This window comes from Bombina bombina, chromosome 4, assembly GCF_027579735.1.
Source record: "Bombina bombina isolate aBomBom1 chromosome 4, aBomBom1.pri, whole genome shotgun sequence".
NCBI classification, from domain to species: domain Eukaryota; kingdom Metazoa; phylum Chordata; class Amphibia; order Anura; family Bombinatoridae; genus Bombina; species Bombina bombina.
Window position 1 is genome coordinate 802,109,355 of NC_069502.1, and position 19,707 is coordinate 802,129,061.

The window sequence follows — 19,707 nt, forward strand, 5'->3', positions numbered from 1 at the left end:
TATATTAGTATACTTTTTACCTCTGTGATCACCTTGTAGATGGCCCCCTTATCTCAGTTTCTTTCACAATCATGCATTTCAGCTAATTAGTGCTGCTCCTGCATAGTTATCATTCTACATGGGAGTGAGCACAATGTTATCCATATGAACTAGCACTGTATGGCTATAAAAAGCTAATAAAAGGCACGGATATAAGATGACTTGCAGGGGCTTAGAAACAGGTAAACTGAGGCTATAAAGTATAGATCTTAGATACACTTGTTATCACTAATGTATACAAAATTGTCTCATTTGAAGATGATGTAATGGAGAAAATATGCTTATTATTACAGCCAGTGTTATTATCCATGTATAATTGTATTCACTGAAAACTTCAATACAAATATTTCAGTATAAAGTATATTAATATAACAATGTTAGTTATGCGAAGCTGGGGAATGGGTAGTAAATATAACAAAAACAAAATGTTTTATATTCTCACTGTGACAGTGAGAAATGTGACAATAAGGATAAGGTAACTATAAAAGTACTATATCCGGTGCCACCCTCTGTAAATATGAAGACCCAAAAAATAACCAAGAGAAAGAAGGGGGCTAAAGCACTCACTATCAGTATTATGCTTGAGTAAGCTGATAAAATATAACTTTTAATATATGCTATTAAAATCTATTAGTAACCAGTATGTAACTGTCCTTAAAAGGACAATTCCACTACATAAAACAGTGGCGCTATTTACTCTCAAGTTTCCTGGCCGATAACTGGATATGTCGACTTCAGGTGACAGGGGCGAAGAGCACACCGAGAGCTATAGCAAATAGACTTGTTTCAAACAGTATCAAGGTCCTTTTTCAATATTAGTTAGACAAACCGAGTGTCCAAATCCAGTGTTTTATATAGGGAAAGAACCACCATTAACGGCCGCCAATTGTGGCTTAGCATACACGCCCCCTCATAACGTCAGACTTGCATCTGCCATTGGTCATGCTAAGGGGGCGTGTGCCTATCAGGTCGATATTCCTTCAATGCAGGCATGAAGAATTCACTGATATTGTGTCTAACGCTGCGTTTATTTATGCCGACTGCAGTGCTAAAATAAAACAAAGCTATTTATATGTGAAATCCAGAGATAATTATAGATGGGCAAAATGTATATCTGGGGAGTATAGCCCTAAGATATTCCATCTTATGTGCAGGTGGTCTAGCTGTAAAGCTTGCAATAACAGCTACATTTTAGCAACACTATGTATAGATTGAAACAACATAGCTCTAATTTATTTTCCTTATTATACCTCAATGCGGATTTGTCATATTTATAAATAAAGGTTTATATTCACAAAATGTTTATAATGGCCTGATGATTCAAATCAACACAGTCTTCCATAACTTTACAATTCCAAAGGCATATTTAGCCTGCCTATAAGACTAATAATGAGGTACTAATTCATATTGTATTTTGTACGCTAGTGACCTAGATGGGTATCATTTATAAAAACACTAGATTGAGATATAATCCCCAATTATTTAGTATTCATAAATATACCCAATAATTATTATTCCTATTCATGCCATACGGTATCATTGAATATAGTGGGAATATCCATTTAGTCTCCTTTTGTAACAGAATTGGTTCTATGTTTCCTGCTTTTTCTAGACCCCAACATTTAAAACTTTTTGTATTAGAGTTATGACATGTTAGGAAATGTCTAGCAAAGTAGTAAAGGCATTATATAGCTTTTAAACAAAAATAAAATAAAGTAGATTGTCCCTTTAATATTTAGGGCATATTGAGGTTGATCAATTACATCAAAAATGTAATTTTATTAGATTTGTAAATTCAGATGTTACGTTAAATATTTAAAATATATTGCAAATTTGAAGGTATGAGTCTGAGGCATACACACCCAAAACATATTTCATAACTTAAAAGGAACATTCCAGCCAAAATTAGAATCCACATGGATGCATTTTGAATAGAAACATTTTTGTAATATAGATGTATTAGCGAAAATGCTTCTAATAAACGCTATAGCTGTTTCAAACATGTATTTAAGTATGCACCGTGCACCAGCATTTTAAACCCAGCCTAAGGTGCTTTTACCATCTGGTAATGACTCAATTTGTTAATTGCTGACATGATACAAGTCCCGCAGGTGCTCTGAGCAGCTGTAGAATTTAAAATGCTGGTGCACAAAGAAAATCCAGCTATGCTTCACATGCACGTGCAGAAAAAATAATAACACTAAAACAGTGAAAACTTTTACTATAAGTATTTTTGCTTATTCTTGTATAGCGCAAAAATGTTTCAGTTCAGAGATTTAATTCATCTATGCGCATTTAAATTTTGACCGGAATGTCCCTTTAAATTTATATATAATAGTCTATAGATTAAATATTGTTCAACTACTGTCATTGTATTAAAAGGATATTTACAGTATATTACAAAGTACCAGATGCCAATTTATTCCTATATTTAATCTTTATTAATGGCCCAAATGTCTGAGTTCACAATAAAATAAAAGTTTCAAGAATACCATTTAATGAACTAGAAGAGGGATAGAGAGGGCACATGTGTGTATCATTTACATGACGCAGAGCGTGAAGAAGAAAAAGGGAATTAGAGGGCATGCGTGTGTACCATTCACATGAAGCAGAGGGTGAGAGAGGAAATGCATGTGTACCACTCACATGAAGCAGACGGTGACAGAGGGCATGCGTGTGTACCATTCACATGAAGCAGAGGGTGTGAGAGGGCATGCGTGTGTACCATTCACATGAAGCAGAGGGTGAGAGAGGGCATGCGTGTGTACCATTCACATGAAGCAGAGGGTGAGAGAGGGCATGCGTGTGTACCATTCACATGAAGCAGAGGGTGAGAGAGGAAATGCGTGTGTACCACTCACATGAAGCAGAGGGTGACAGAGGGCATGCGTGTGTACCAGTTACATGAATCAGAGGGTGAGAGAAAAGGGAAGAGAGGGCATCACGTGTGTGTGTGTACCATTTACATTAAGCAGAGGGTGAGAGAGAAGGGAAGAGAGGGCATGTGTGTGTACCATTTACACGAAGCAGAGGGTGAGAGAGAAGGGAAGAGAGGGCATGTGTGTGTATCATTTACATGAAGCAGAGGGTGAGAGAGAAGGGAAGAGAGGGCATGTGTGTGTACCATTTACATGAAGCAGAGGGTGAGAGAGAAGGGAAGAGAGGGCATGTGTGTGTATCATTTACATGAAGCAGAGGGTGAGAGAGAAGGGAAGAGAGGGCATGTGTGTGTATCATTTACATGAAGCAGAGGGTGAGAGAGAAGGGAAGAGAGGGCATGTGTGTGTACCACTCACATGAAGCAGAGGGTGAGAGAGGGCAGGTGTGTGTACTATTCACATGAAGCAGAGGGTGAGAGAGGGCATGCGTGTGTACCATTCACATGACGCAGAGGGTGAGAGAGGGCATGCGTGTGTACTATTCACATGACGCAGAGGGTGAGAGAGGGCATGCGTGTGTACTATTCACATGACGCAGAGGGTGAGAGAGGGCATGTGAGTGTACCACTCACATGAAGCAGAGGGTGAGAGAGGGCATGTGTGTGTACCACTCACATGAAGCAGAGGGTGAGAGAGGGCATGTGTGTGTACCACTCACATGAAGCAGAGGGTGAGAGAGGGCATGCGTGTGTACTATTCACATGAAGCAGAGGGTGAAAGAGGGCATGTGTGTGTGCCATTTACATGAATCAGAGGGTGAGAGAGAAGGGAAGAGAGGGCATGTGTGTGTGTGCCATTTACATGAATCAGAGGGTGAGAGAGAAGGGAAGAGAAGGCATCACGTGTGTACCAGTTACATGAATCAGAGGGTGAGAGAAAAGGGAAGAGAGGGCATCACGTGTGTGTGTACCATTTACATGAAGCAGAGGGTGAGAGAGAATGGACAAGAGGGCATGTGTGTGTGTGTATCATTTACATGAATCAGAGGGTGAGAGAGAAGGGAAGAGAGGGCATGTGTGTGTATCATTTACATGAAGCAGAGGGTGAGAGAGAAGGGAAGAGAGGGCATGTGTGTGTATCATTTACATGAAGCAGAGGGTGAGAGAGAAGGGAAGAGAGGGCATGTGTGTATCATTTACATGAAGCAGAGGGTGAGAGAGAAGGGAAGAGAGGGCATGTGTGTGTATCATTTACATGAAGCAGAGGGTGAGAGAGAAGGGAAGAGAGGGCATGTGTGTATCATTTACATGAATCAGAGGGTGAGAGAGAAGGGAAGAGAGGGCATGTGTGTGTATCATTTACATGAAGCAGAGGGTGAGAGAGAATGGAAGAGAGGGCAATGTGTGTGTATAATTTACATGAAGCAGAGGGTGAGAGTAAAGCGAATAGAGGGCATGTGTGTTTATCATTTACATGAAGCAGAGGGTGAGAGTAAAGCGAATAGAGGGCATGTGTGTGTATCATTTACATGAATCAGAGGGTGAGAGTAAAGCGAATAGAGGGCATGTGTGTGTATCATTTACATGAATCAGAGGGTGAGAGTAAAGCGAATAGAGGGCATGTGTGTGTGTGTGTGTGTGTGTGTATCATTTACATGAATCAGAGGGTGAGAGTGGAGAGAATAGAGGGCATGTGTGTGTGTACTATTCACATGAAGCAGAGGGTGAGAGAGAAGAAAAGACAAGGTAGGAGTGTGAACCAAATAGATTTTATTATTACAATCTGTCTGTACTGAGGCTCATCATTAACATAGGAGGAAAACATTTTATAATCTGAGTTTTCTAACTGTGAACCTTATACCATAGATCACTCACCTGCAGAGACATCTGATGGCTGAATAATCTGTACAAGTTCAGTAGCTCCTGTGTCTAGATTTTCATCACGGTGTCCTGTTAGTTCTAATAAATAAAATGAGTTTTTTTTAATAAATGGATTTAAGTGCAGTTATCTCACACAATCTGATTACACAGTAATATTACACAACACATCAATATTAGAAAACATTACTAGTAGCTTCTGCCATAGATCTGTTACCTGCAGAGACGTCTGATGGGGTCTCCACTGGCTGAATATTCTGTACAAGTTCTCTATGTGTTCCTGTGTCTAGATTTTCATCTCTGTGACTTGTTAGTTCTAATAAAGAATAAAATCAGTTTATTTTGTTAAATGGATATGAAACAATTTGTTGCAACTAAAAAATATATATATATTTAAATGTATTCAATTAAGAACAAAACAAAGCATCTGTTTTGCACTTAAACATTTACATATATAAATGAATATACAAATTGCTTTAGCAGTAATTCCTCTTGACCCTTTAACTGTTTTTATTATTTTTTGTTGGGTATAACATTAGATCACATGTTATAGATTCACTGTAGATTTGCTCTGTGTCAGTCACGTCAGTAGTGTTTGTGCACTTCCTGAGTGAGATATTTATTACTACACAGCGTTACCTAAGCTCTCATTTCCTGGGATCTCCATAGTCCTTACTGCTTGGTGAGTCTCCATCATGACGCCCTTGTAAAGCTCCTTGTGTCCCTCTATATACTCCCACTCCTCCATAGAGAAATACACAGCAACATCATCACACTTTATAGGCACCTGAAACACACACAACTCATTCAGCGCTGACACAGGGACTGGTTCTGTCACACACTTTTACTGACAGAGTAAGGATAATGTTACTGAGAACATACAGAGACACAGACAGCAGGTAGGAAATACACACAGGGCCAGATGGGTCAGTAAATGGGGTCACTGTCACTGACTATAATGTCACATTCCCCAGCATTACTCACCTCTCCGCTCAGCTGTTGTATGCTGCTTTGGGAGGGCCTCTTCTTCACAATGGTGTATTCCTATAATACGTATGAGACAGCTCATCAGACTCCATTTGCCTAGACTAACAAGTTCTTGCTTACTTCTCTCGATCATCACAAAACATAAATAAAATATAGTGGATAATTCTGTGTGGCCTATATGGATAAAAGCGGCTAAAGACTGAGGACATGAGCCCAAGAACATCAACATTGCTGGAACATTTGAGAGGGTGTGATGGGGGGGGCAGAATGTTGAGCCCTTGGTTGATAGAAGGTTCCATTGGTGCTGGGGTCCCTTGGGTTTTAAGCATTTTTGTAGTTAGGGTCATGCAGAGGGGCCTTTAGGGTCTGGGGTGAGTTTTTGCAATAGAGGTCATGTAGTAGGGCTTTGTATGAGTGGGCTTTTTCTTTATGGTGGGAGGGGTCTTGGATGCTAGGATTAGTATATATTTTATTTTTTTTGCTGGAAAAGGATTTGTATAGGAGGGTTGTGCAGATGAGTGAGCTTAAATGGACAGTCTACTTGATTTTTTTTTAAAAAGATAGATAGATAACGCCCTTACTATTAATTCCCCATCTTTGCATAACTAACAATGTAATATACTTTATAACCACTAAAACTCTGAATCTCTGCCTGTGTCTAAGCCCCTGCAGGTCGCCTCTTATCTCAGTGCTTTTTATTAGCTTTTCACAGCAAGACAGTGCTACTCCATGCGTGCCATATAGATAACATTGTGCTCACTCCTATGGAGTTATGCAGGAACCAGCACTAGTTGGTGAAACCGCAAGTTTGTAAAAAGCACTGAGATAAGTGGCAGTCTGCAGAGGCTTAGATACAGGTAATAATAAAGCAAAAAGGATATTTGTATAACAGTGATGGTTATGCAAAACTGGTGAATATGTTTAAACAATAGCACATTTCAAGTAGAACGTACCTTTAAGTTCGTGTTATGGTCTGGCTGAACTGAAGTTAAGGTTAGTGTCACGTATTTCTATTGATAAGCTAACTCAAAAACGTAATACAGCTGGTCTTGCCTTACCAAATATTAATTTCTACAATCTGGCAGCCTTAGTCAAAATTGCAATTGACTGGCTAGCAGAATCTAATTGGTTTTCCTCAAATGATATTGAAAGTCATATTATCTATCCCTTCTCTTTAAAAACTATCTTACATAATCCACCGAGTAAAATTCCTGGTAATGTTGCCAGCCTAATTACCATTAATAATATGGTGATAAACTGGGGCAAATTCTGCGCCTTGATTGAGATAAACCATACCTTTTCTGAATATTTACCCATAATAGGCAATGCAGAATTTGCCCCTGGAAATACCCAGAAAATATTTAATACATGGGAAGAGAAGGGCCTGAAATATTTACACCAATTTTCACTGGATACGGGTCAGATAGTAAGATTTGATTCTCTTATAAAGCAATTTGATCTCCCAAGAAACAGTCTGTTTGCCTATTTGCAAATACGTCATTTTATTAATAGTAAGGATTGGGTACCTGATAGTAGTGGTTCATGGTCAGATATTAGAACATGTATTCAAAAATCTGTTGGGAGAACTACATCTATATCTTTAATATATAACATTATGCTGGCTAAACAGAGCCAATTTTTTTTTAGATAAAATATGTAATACATGTACACCTTATTTCCCAGGTATGAACCATGAGAAGATTAAGACAAGTTTCTCTGTATTAGGTAAATACAGGGTTTCAATAAATTGGAAAGAATCTCACATGAAATTACTGAACAATTATTATTTTACCCCCGCTAGATTGAAAAGAATGTTTTTAGCACAATCATTTCTATGCCCACACTGTTCATATTTAAATGCAGACATTCTACATATGTTTGGTCTTTGCCCAAAGATCTTCCAATTTTGGAACAAGGTCACCTATTGGTTTAATAAAAACTATGGGGTTGATGTCTCTATTGGGCTTGAAGAGATTATATTTCTTGAAGCCCAAATAGATAATCAAAATCCTTATAGAAATATACTGAATACAGTAATCTTGTTGTCCAGACATCTAATATTGAAAGCCTGGAAGGGTAGAACAGCTCCTAGTTTCTCACTTTTTATTAGAGAAATACAGAATCAAATCATTTTTGAATCATTCCACACACAATTGTTAGGGGAACAAAAAAATTTTTTTTTTTTAGTAGGATGGCTCACTATAATTAAAACTTACCCTCACCAAATCCAAAAACGTATATTGAATCCTTTTTTGAGTTCTAATAGTTTTGCCAAATTGGTGTTATTAGATGAATTCCCTGCATCATGGATCTCTCTATATAGAGAAATGTACTAATAGTTATAAAATCAGTAAGCTAACTCATGTTCTGGAGTAGCGTGACATAATCTGGGGTCAATGTTAGGGGAGACAGGGGGGTAGGGATTCTATTTTATTTTTATGTTTTGTGTTTTTTGCTTCCCCCCCTTTTTTTTTTGTTAAACCTCTGATGTCTAAGATTTTTTACTTAAAAAAACGCATGTTCATTTTTTTCTTAACTTTTGTATCCTACGTTTGGATTGTATTAATAAATATATAATGACTTACATTGTATCTGACTTAGGGCCCAAGTAGGATAGGTTGATGCACACTACTTTTCTATGTATTGCTATAGATATATTATGTTTTCTTTGGTTTTGATTTATTTTTAAGGCATGCCGCAAGTTCCAAAGAAAATGGTAATATGAGGATTCATTTTAGTTGACAGAAAAAGCAATGTAATCTATGACAATAGTTTTCTAGGAGAGCTAATCAAGGTTGGCTTTGTATTTTTTTTTATGTGGAGCTGCGTCTTCAAGAATGTGATATTGTGAATTGGAGCTGTAACTCCTTAATTTAGGTTTATATTGATGTTTAGTTAGGAAAAGCTTAAAATTGTAACACACAATAAGGTAACGCACTGTTTAGCTATGTCCAAAAATTAAGATAAGAGAAGGTTGCTTGAAGGGAAGCTAAAGTTGTATCTCAGCACATAGAAAAAGTGACACAAGTTTAGATAATGGCTATGCAGTAGAGTAGATTGTTGTATCTCTATTTCCTTTTTGATGTGGAGCTGTGTCTCCATGGAAGTTACAATATGACTAGGAGCTGCGCCTCCACAATTTATCATTTTCTTTTTTTGTTGGTTTGATTGGTGTTGCCTTTTTATGTAATGCTGAAAAACTGATAAAAAAAAAAAAATGAAGTTAAGGTTAGTGAGATGGTCTGGGTGAACTGAAGTTGGGGTTAGTCAGATGGTCTCGTGAGGTTAAGTAAGATGGTCGGGTGAGCTGAAGTTAGGGTTAGGAGACGGTCGGTCTGGGTGAGATGAAGTTAGGGTTAGGAGACGGTCGGTCTTGGTGAGATGAAGTTAGGGTTAGGAGATGGTTGGTCTCGATGAGATGAAGTTGGGGTTAGTGAGACGGTCTGGGTGAGATGAAGTTAGGGTTAGTGAGACGGTGTGGGTGAGATGAAGTTAGGGTTAGTGAGACGGTGTGGGTGAGATAAAGTTAGGGTTAGTGAGACGGTGTGGGTGAGATAAAGTTAGGGTTAGTGAGACGGTGTGGGTGAGATAAAGTTAGGGTTAGTGAGACGGTGTGGGTGAGATAAAGTTAGGGTTAGTGAGACGGTGTGGGTGAGATAAAGTTAGGGTTAGTGAGACGGTGTGGGTGAGATAAAGTTAGGGTTAGTGAGACGGTGTGGGTGAGATAAAGTTAGGGTTAGTGAGACGGTGTGGGTGAGATAAAGTTAGGGTTAGTGAGACGGTGTGGGTGAGATAAAGTTAGGGTTAGTGAGACGGTGTGGGTGAGATAAAGTTAGGGTTAGTGAGACGGTGTGGGTGAGATAAAGTTAGGGTTAGTGAGACGGTGTGGGTGAGATAAAGTTAGGGTTAGTGAGACGGTGTGGGTGAGATAAAGTTAGGGTTAGTGAGACGGTGTGGGTGAGATAAAGTTAGGGTTAGTGAGACGGTGTGGGTGAGATAAAGTTAGGGTTAGTGAGACGGTGTGGGTGAGATAAAGTTAGGGTTAGTGAGACGGTGTGGGTGAGATAAAGTTAGGGTTAGTGAGACGGTGTGGGTGAGATAAAGTTAGGGTTAGTGAGACGGTGTGGGTGAGATAAAGTTAGGGTTAGTGAGACGGTGTGGGTGAGATAAAGTTAGGGTTAGTGAGACGGTGTGGGTGAGATAAAGTTAGGGTTAGTGAGACGGTGTGGGTGAGATAAAGTTAGGGTTAGTGAGACGGTGTGGGTGAGATAAAGTTAGGGTTAGTGAGACGGTGTGGGTGAGATAAAGTTAGGGTTAGTGAGACGGTGTGGGTGAGATAAAGTTAGGGTTAGTGAGACGGTGTGGGTGAGATAAAGTTAGGGTTAGTGAGACGGTGTGGGTGAGATAAAGTTAGGGTTAGTGAGACGGTGTGGGTGAGATAAAGTTAGGGTTAGTGAGACGGTGTGGGTGAGATAAAGTTAGGGTTAGTGAGACGGTGTGGGTGAGATAAAGTTAGGTTTAGTGAGACGGTGTGGGTGAGATAAAGTTAGGGTTAGTGAGACGGTGTGGGTGAGATAAAGTTAGGGTTAGTGAGACGGTGTGGGTGAGATAAAGTTAGGGTTAGTGAGACGGTGTGGGTGAGATAAAGTTAGGGTTAGTGAGACGGTGTGGGTGAGATAAAGTTAGGGTTAGTGAGACGGTGTGGGTGAGATAAAGTTAGGGTTAGTGAGACGGTGTGGGTGAGATAAAGTTAGGGTTAGTGAGACGGTGTGGGTGAGATAAAGTTAGGGTTAGTGAGACGGTGTGGGTGAGATAAAGTTAGGGTTAGTGAGACGGTGTGGGTGAGATAAAGTTAGGGTTAGTGAGACGGTGTGGGTGAGATAAAGTTAGGGTTAGTGAGACGGTGTGGGTGAGATAAAGTTAGGGTTAGTGAGACGGTGTGGGTGAGATAAAGTTAGGGTTAGTGAGACGGTGTGGGTGAGATAAAGTTAGGGTTAGTGAGACGGTGTGGGTGAGATAAAGTTAGGGTTAGTGAGACGATGTGGGTGAGATAAAGTTAGGGTTAGTGAGACGGTGTGGGTGAGATAAAGTTAGGGTTAGTGAGACGGTGTGGGTGAGATAAAGTTAGGGTTAGTGAGACGGTGTGGGTGAGATAAAGTTAGGGTTAGTGAGACGGTGTGGGTGAGATAAAGTTAGGGTTAGTGAGACGGTGTGGGTGAGATAAAGTTAGGGTTAGTGAGACGGTGTGGGTGAGATAAAGTTAGGGTTAGTGAGACGGTGTGGGTGAGATAAAGTTAGGGTTAGTGAGACGGTGTGGGTGAGATAAAGTTAGGGTTAGTGAGACGGTGTGGGTGAGATAAAGTTAGGGTTAGTGAGACGGTGTGGGTGAGATAAAGTTAGGGTTAGTGAGACGGTGTGGGTGAGATAAAGTTAGGGTTAGTGAGACGGTGTGGGTGAGATAAAGTTAGGGTTAGTGAGACGGTGTGGGTGAGATAAAGTTAGGGTTAGTGAGACGGTGTGGGTGAGATAAAGTTAGGGTTAGTGAGACGGTGTGGGTGAGATAAAGTTAGGGTTAGTGAGACGGTGTGGGTGAGATAAAGTTAGGGTTAGTGAGACGGTGTGGGTGAGATAAAGTTAGGGTTAGTGAGACGGTGTGGGTGAGATAAAGTTAGGGTTAGTGAGACGGTGTGGGTGAGATAAAGTTAGGGTTAGTGAGACGGTGTGGGTGAGATAAAGTTAGGGTTAGTGAGACGGTGTGGGTGAGATAAAGTTAGGGTTAGTGAGACGGTGTGGGTGAGATAAAGTTAGGGTTAGTGAGACGGTGTGGGTGAGATAAAGTTAGGGTTAGTGAGACGGTGTGGGTGAGATAAAGTTAGGGTTAGTGAGACGGTGTGGGTGAGATAAAGTTAGGGTTAGTGAGACGGTCTGGGTGAGATAAAGTTAGGGTTAGTGAGACGGTCTGGGTGAGATAAAGTTAGGGTTAGGAGATGGTCGTCGGTGAGGTTAAGTGAGATGGTCTGGGTGAGCTGAAGCTAGAGTTAGTAAGATAGGTCCGGTGTATCAGAAGCAGCACAGTAAATAGGACCAGTGTCACATGACATTACCCAGCAGCTCTTACCTCTCCGGTCAGCAGGCAGATGATGCCCAGGGCCTGACTCAGGAACTGCTCTGCCATCAGCTTCCTGCATGTGTTCATCTTGTTCTTTGTCAGTGACTGAGTCAGATGCTATAAATGTGACACCTGTGAGAAGAAAGAAATACGGCAGCTTGAGAGATCAGAAATAATCCAAAATCTTCCTGTATTTATATTATGGTAAAGAGATGATTATGTGATATTAAACATGTTTATTTCACTTATGAGCAATCTAATAGTACACATGTGACTAGCTGCATATGCCGCAGATAACAAAGTGATAAAATGTAACAATCTTTATATAGCATGTTTGACATTATGGGACAACACATTTATTTAATATTAAAAGGGACATGAAACACAAATTTTTTATTTCATGATTCAAATAGAGAATCTAATTTTAAACAACATTCCAATTTACTTTTATTATCTAATTTGCTTTATTCTTTAGATATCCTTTGTTAAAGAAATTGCAATGCACATGGGTGAGCGAATCACACTAGGCATCTATGTGCAGCCACCAATCAGCAGCTAGTGAGCCTATTTAGATATGCTTTTCAACAAATTATATCAAGAAAATGAAGCAAATTAGCTAATAGACGTAAATTGGAAAGTTGTTTATAATTGCTTGCTCTTTCTAAATAATGAAAGAAAAAAGTTGGGTTTCATGTCCCTTTAAAGGGCCAGTAAATTTGCATGATAACAAGACAATGCAATAGCACTTAGTCTGAATTTCAAATGAGTAGTAGATTTTTTTCTGACAAATGTCAAAGCTATATCTATTTCCACTCCCCCCATACCATGTGAGAGCCATCAGCCAATCACAAAAGCATATACATATATTTTGTGACTTCTTGCACATGCTCAGAAGGAGATGGTGACTCAGAAAGTGTAAATATAAAAAGACGGTGCACATTTTGTTAATCAAAGTAAATTGCTAAGGTGTTTAAAAATGAATGCTCTATCTGAATCATGAATGTTTAATTTTGACTTTAGTGTCCCTTTAAGTTCATTAGAAGCAAAATAAGGTGACTGTACACAGGAATATGCACGGTTATCTGATAAATCAGGAAGCAGAATTAAAACACTAAGTGCCTCAGCTCCCTGGTTACCAGTCATCCTGTAATTTATGGAATTATACCAAACTGGTAGCTCTGTCCTGCTGCACCTTAGTTTTTCATCTGCTGTTTATGCTCAAACAGGAATCTGCCCCAAATCATATAACCCACATATTACCTTGATCATAGGATACAATTACAAATTATGGCCTAGATTTGGAGTTCGGCGGTAGCCGTCAAAACCAGCGTTAGAGGCTCCTAACGCTGGTTTTGGCCGCCCGCTGGTATTTGGAGTCAGTGATTAAAGGGTCTAACGCTCACTTTTCAGCCGCGACTTTTCCATACCGCAGATCCCCCTACGCCATTTGCGTAGCCTATATTTTCAATGGGATCTTTCTAACGCCGGTATTTAGAGTCGTTTCTGAAGTGAGCGTTAGAGCTCTAACGACAAGATTCCAGCCGCCTGAAAATAGCAGGAGTTAAGAGCTTTCTGGCTAACGCCGGTTTATAAAGCTCTTAACTACTGTACCCTAAAGTACACTAACACCCATAAACTACCTATGTACCCCTAAACCGAGGTCCCCCCACACCGCCGCCACTCGATTAAAATTTTTAACCCCTAATCTGCCGACCGCCACCTACGTTATACTTATGTACCCCTAATCTGCTGCCCCTAACCCCGCCGACCCCTGTATTACATTTATTAACTCCTAACTTGCCCCCCACAACGTCGCTGCCAGCTACTTAAAATAATTAACCCCTAATCTTCCGACCGCAAATCGCCGCCACCTACGTTATCCCTATGTACCCCTAATCTGCTGCCCTAACATCGCCGACCCCTATATTATATTTATTAACCCCTAATCTGCCCCCCTCAACGTCGCCGACACCTGCCTACACTTATTAACCCCTAATCTGCCGAGCGGACCTGAGCGCTACTATAATAAATGTATTAACCCCTAATCCGCCTCACTAACCCTATCATAAATAGTATTAACCCCTAATCTGCCCTCCCTAACATCGCCGACACCTAACTTCAATTATTAACCCCTAATCTGCCGACCGGAGCTCACCGCTATTCTAATAAATGTATTAAGCCCTAAAGCTAAGTCTAACCCTAACACTAACACCCCCCTAAGTTAAATATAATTTTTATCTAACGAAATAAATTAACTCTTATTAAATAACTTATTCCTATTTAAAGCTAAATACTTACCTGTAAAATAAATCCTAATATAGCTACAATATAAATTATAATTATATTATAGCTATTTTAGGATTAATATTTATTTTACAGGCAACTTTGTTATTATTTTAACCAGGTAAAATAGTTATTAAATAGTTAAGAACTATTTAATAGTTACCTAGTTAAAATAATAACAAATTTACCTGTAAAATAAATCCTAACCTAAGTTATAATTAAACCTAACACTACCCTATCAATAAAATAATTAAATAAACTACCTACAATTACCTACAATTAACCTAACACTACACTATCAATAAATTAATTAAACACAATTCCTACAAATAAATACAATTAAATAAACTAGCTAAAGTACAAAAAATAAAAAAGAACTAAGTTACAGAAAATAAAAAAATATTTACAAACATAAGAAAAATATTACAACAATTTTAAACTAATTACACCTACTCTAAGCCCCCTAATAAAATAACAAAGCCCCCCAAAATAAAAAATTCCCTACCCTATTCTAAATTAAAAAAGTTACAAGCTCTTTTACCTTACCAGCCCTGAACAGGGCCCTTTGCGGGGCATGCCCCAAGAATTTCAGCTCTTTTGCCTGTAAAAAAAAACATACAATACCCCCCCCCCAACATTACAACCCACCACCCACATACCCCTAATCTAACCCAAACCCCCCTTAAATAAACCTAACACTAAGCCCCTGAAGATCTTCCTACCTTGTCTTCACCATCCAGGTATCACCGATCCGTCCTGGCTCCAAGATCTTCATCCAACCCAAGCGGGGGTTGGCGATCCATAATCCGGTCCAGAAGAGGCTCCAAAGTCTTCCTCCTATCCGGCAAGAAGAGGACATCCGGACCGGCAAACATCTTCTCCAAGCGGCATCTTCGATCTTCTTCCATCCGGAGCGAAGCGGCAGGATCCTGAAGACCTCCAGCGCGGAACATCCATCCGGACCGACGACTGAACGACGAATGACTGTTCCTTTAAGGGACGTCATCCAAGATGGCGTCCCTCGAATTCCGATTGGCTGATAGGATTCTATCAGCCAATCGGAATTAAGGTAGGAATTTTCTGATTGGCTGATGGAATCAGCCAATCAGAATCAAGTTCAATCCGATTGGCTGATCCAATCAGCCAATCAGATTGAGCTCGCATTCTATTGGCTGTTCCGAATCAGGATTCTGGACCGGATTATGGATCGCCAACCCCCGCTTGGGTTGGATGAAGATCTTGGAGCCAGGACGGATCGGTGATACCTGGATGGTGAAGACAAGGTAGGAAGATCTTCAGGGGCTTAGTGTTAGGTTTATTTAAGGGGGGTTTGGGTTAGATTAGGGGTATGTGGGTGGTGGGTTGTAATGTTGGGGGGGGGGGGGTATTGTATGGTTTTTTTTACAGGCAAAAGAGCTGAAATTCTTGGGGCATGCCCCGCAAAGGGCCCTGTTCAGGGCTGGTAAGGTAAAAGAGCTTGTAACTTTTTTAATTTAGAATAGGGTAGGGAATTTTTTATTTTGGGGGGCTTTGTTATTTTATTAGGGGGCTTAGAGTAGGTGTAATTAGTTTAAAATTGTTGTAATATTTTTCTTATGTTTGTAAATATTTTTTTATTTTCTGTAACTTAGTTCTTTTTTATTTTTTGTACTTTAGCTAGTTTATTTAATTGTATTTATTTGTAGGAATTGTGTTTAATTAATTTATTGATAGTGTAGTGTTAGGTTAATTGTAGGTAATTGTAGGTAGTTTATTTAATTAATTTATTGATAGGGTAGTGTTAGGTTTAATTATAACTTAGGTTAGGATTTATTTTACAGGTAAATTTGTTATTATTTTAACTAGGTAACTATTAAATAGTTCTTAACTATTTAATAGCTATTGTACCTGGTTAAAATAATTACAAAGTTGCCTGTAAAATAAATATTAATCCTAAAATAGCTATAATATAATTATAATTTATATTGTAGCTATATTAGAATTTATTTTACAGGTAAGTATTTAGCTTTAAATAGGAATAAGTTATTTAATAAGAGTTAATTTATTTCGTTAGATAAATATTATATTTAACTTAGGGGGGTGTTAGTGTTAGGGTTAGACTTAGCTTTAGGGGTTAATCCATTTATTAGAATAGCGGTGAGCTCCGATCGGAAGATTAGGGGTTAATAATTGAAGTTAGGTGTCGGCGATGTTAGGGAGGGCAGATTAGGGGTTAATAATTGAAGTTAGGTGTCGGCGATGTTAGGGAGGGCAGATTAGGGGTTAATACTATTTATGATAGGGTTAGTGAGGCGGATTAGGGGTTAATAACTTTATTATAGTAGCGCTCAGGTCCGCTCGGCAGATTAGGGGTTAATAAGTGTAGGCAGGTGTCGGCGACGTTGTGGGGGGCAGGTTAGGGGTTAATAAATATAATATAGGGGTCGGCGGTGTTAGGGGTAGCAGATTAGGGGTACATAGGGATAACGTAGGTGGCGGCGGTTTACGGAGCGGCAGATTAGGGGTTTAAAAAAATATGCAGGGGTCAGCGATAGCGGGGGCGGCAGATTAGGGGTTAATAAGTGTAAGGCTAGGGGTGTTTAGACTCGGGGTACATGTTAGAGTGTTAGGTGCAGACGTAGGAAGTGTTTCCCCATAGCAAACAATGGGGCTGCGTTAGGAGCTGAACGCTGCTTTTTTGCAGGTGTTAGGTTTTTTTTCAGCTCAAACAGCCCCATTGTTTCCTATGGGGGAATCGTGCACGAGCACGTTTTTGAGGCCGGCCGCGTCCGTAAGCAACTCTGGTATCGAGAGTTGCTTTTGCGGTAAAAATGCTCTACGCTCCTTTTTTGGAGCCTAACGCAGCATTTGTTTGAACTCTCGATACCAGAGTTAATTTTATGGTGCGGCCAGAAAAAAGCCCGCGGAGCGTTAACAGCCCTTTTACCGCCGAACTCCAAATCTAGGCCTATGTGAGGCTGCTAAAGTTAGGACACAACAAATACTGTGCACCAAGTAAGTAATTGCCCTACTACATGTGCTGTTAGACTGGTTCCATATTCTACCTACTACCCACTGAACAGCTGTGCTTGTGCTTCATTTTATTATATATATTGCATTACTCTGGGATGTGTTTCCTCTTCATATTTAGTTAAATGGCTTCATGTCACCCTTTACTTTTCTCCTCTCTTAAAACCATTGAGATAGTCAGAAATGGTCAATTATAGCAACAGTAATAATAATAATAATAATATCTAATAGCAATAAGAAACATTTTTTTTACAAACTTTTTCCCAGTTATGTCATATCCTGTTTTGGGCAACCATGCAGACTGACTTCCTGTGACCCCATCACATATACAAGTAATAAATATACAATTATTATAAACAGGTCAGACTTGTACCCATCACCCTAACACACAGACTGTGCGTCATCAAGTCCTCACTCCCTCAAATACAGCTTGCTCATTGTATCAGCCCCCTCACACTGTAGTCCCTATACAGACTCTCAGTCCCTCTCTGTCTCACACCCCAGTCCCTGTACAGAATCTAAGCCCCATCACAGCCTAGTTCCTGTACAGAATATCAGCCCCCTCCTTTCTCACACATCAGTCCCTGTACAGATTCAGACCTCTCTCTCACACCCCAGTCCTGTACTGGTTCTCAGCCCCCTCTGCCTCACACCTAAGCCCCTGTACAAGCTCTCAGACCCTCTGATTCACTCCCCAGTCCCTTTGAAGTCTCTCTGCCCCCTCTGTCTCACACCTCAGCCCTGTACAGGTTCTTAGCCTCTCGCGCTCTCTCTCACACCACAATCCCAGTACAGGTTCTCAGCCCCCCTCTGTTTTATAATCCAGCCCCTATACAGACTCTCAACCCCTCTGTATCACACCCCAGTCCCTGTGTAGACTCTCAGCCCCCTCTGACTCACACCCCAGCCCCTATACAGACGCTCAACCCATCTGTCTCACACCCCATCCCTTGTACATGCTTTCAGCCCCCCTCTGTCTCACACCTCAGCCCCTGTACAAACTCTCAACCCCTCTCTCTGTATCTTTCCCACACTGCACTCCTATAATGGTTCAAAGCCCCCCTCTGCCTCACACCTAGCCCCTGTACAGACCCACAGCACCGCTGTCTCACATCCCAGCCTCAGCCTGTACAGATACTCACTCAGCTCCCCTCTGTCTCGCATATAAACCCCTCCTCCTCCACTTAACCCCTCTCTCTCCGCATCCACAGCTCACCCTCTTAACCCCACTCTCTGCACCCACAGTCCCCCACCTATAGGCGGTTAATGTTAGTTGTCACGCTTCCTTAAATCACATATATTACCTGGTAGTAGCTAGATCCAGTCCGGTAAAAGGACAGATGAGGTCACTGCAGTCACGTGGCTTCTGGGAGTTCACGGTCCTTTTGCTGCAAGGGATCTAGCTGCTACTCGAGGATAAAGTATTGGAACTTCTGGAAAGAGGCTGTGTGTGTGAGACAGAGGGATCCTCTTTATAATAATATTTGTCTGTAAATAATGCACTGGTGAGGTATTTGTATGTGAGGCAATGGGAATATCTATATAATATTATATACCTGCAGATAAGGTACTAGGGTTATTGAACAAAAGTATCAACGTTGGGACCCCGCCTCTTTTACTGGACGTGAAGCTGATCCATACAGCTTCCGCTGCACTGCATGCTGGTAGTATGTTCGTGGTTTCCTGCTTCCGTTTAATTCCTGCAGAAAATCACGCTGGTAGGAACGCTGGCAATTGTCTCCTTTGACTTACTTATAGTAATTTCCCGTGTTTGTTTCCTGGGATGTGCTGACTCTCAGCTGCCTAATAACCAAGTTAGTAATTTAGCTATAGACTGATGGGTGTCATATGTGTGCAATGTTGTTTTAATATAACTGTATTAGTGTGTGACTGTGTTTATACTGTGTGTGTGATAAATGTGTAGCTTCTTTATTTTGACCTTTTTTGTGTCACCTGGTTCAGAAAATTAAGCAATTTCTAATTCTAAGAACTTAGATGCACCCTGCTGACTTCTCAAGGCTAACTCAGCTACATATATGTCTCTAAGTGGCATTATCATATAACAACTGCACTTTATACTAACATTATCACTGTAGCTAGCCTTGTTGTCTCTAAATAAAGAAAATGGTGGGTGGAGTTTGGCTATTGAAAGATAACTGTTGTAAAAAAAGGATGTTGAAGTGTCAGTAAACCTAAAAAATAATGTTATATAATTCTGCACATAGTGCAGAATTATATAACATTATATTAGTGCTATCGTTAAAAAAGCTTATATTCCCCTTTAATTTTTTTAAAACATGTCAGTTTTTCAGACCCGCTCTCTGCGCTTTTCTGAGCGCGTGTTTTTATTACACAGCGCATCTGGCCAGCTGTATAGTCACAGCCCGGCCCGACCGCGCCATAACACTAAGTGCAGCTCGCTCCTGTTTTCAGACAGAGCAGGAGTGAGATGCACTTAGTGTTATGGCGCGGTCGGGCCGGGCTGTGACTATACAGCTGGCCCGATGCGCTGTGTAATAAAAAC

The 19,707-nt window shown here is 40.4% G+C and overlaps 1 protein-coding gene across 1 annotated transcript in view; it reads right to left on the reverse strand.

Annotated features, from left to right (window-relative positions):
* The window catches only part of LOC128657039 (zinc finger protein 260-like), a 61,894-nt gene extending 43,132 nt beyond the window's left edge, over positions 1–18,762 (reverse strand). The window contains exons 1-6 of the mRNA XM_053711262.1: positions 18,488–18,762; positions 11,901–12,023; positions 5,780–5,839; positions 5,435–5,582; positions 5,013–5,111; positions 4,793–4,876 (exon numbers count right to left, since the gene is read on the reverse strand). Coding sequence (XP_053567237.1) covers positions 4,793–4,876; positions 5,013–5,111; positions 5,435–5,582; positions 5,780–5,839; positions 11,901–11,978 — 469 coding nt within the window. The 5' untranslated portion in view covers positions 11,979–12,023; positions 18,488–18,762. The remainder of the gene's footprint in view (positions 1–4,792; positions 4,877–5,012; positions 5,112–5,434; positions 5,583–5,779; positions 5,840–11,900; positions 12,024–18,487) is intronic.
* Positions 18,763–19,707: the final 945 nt, after the last annotated feature.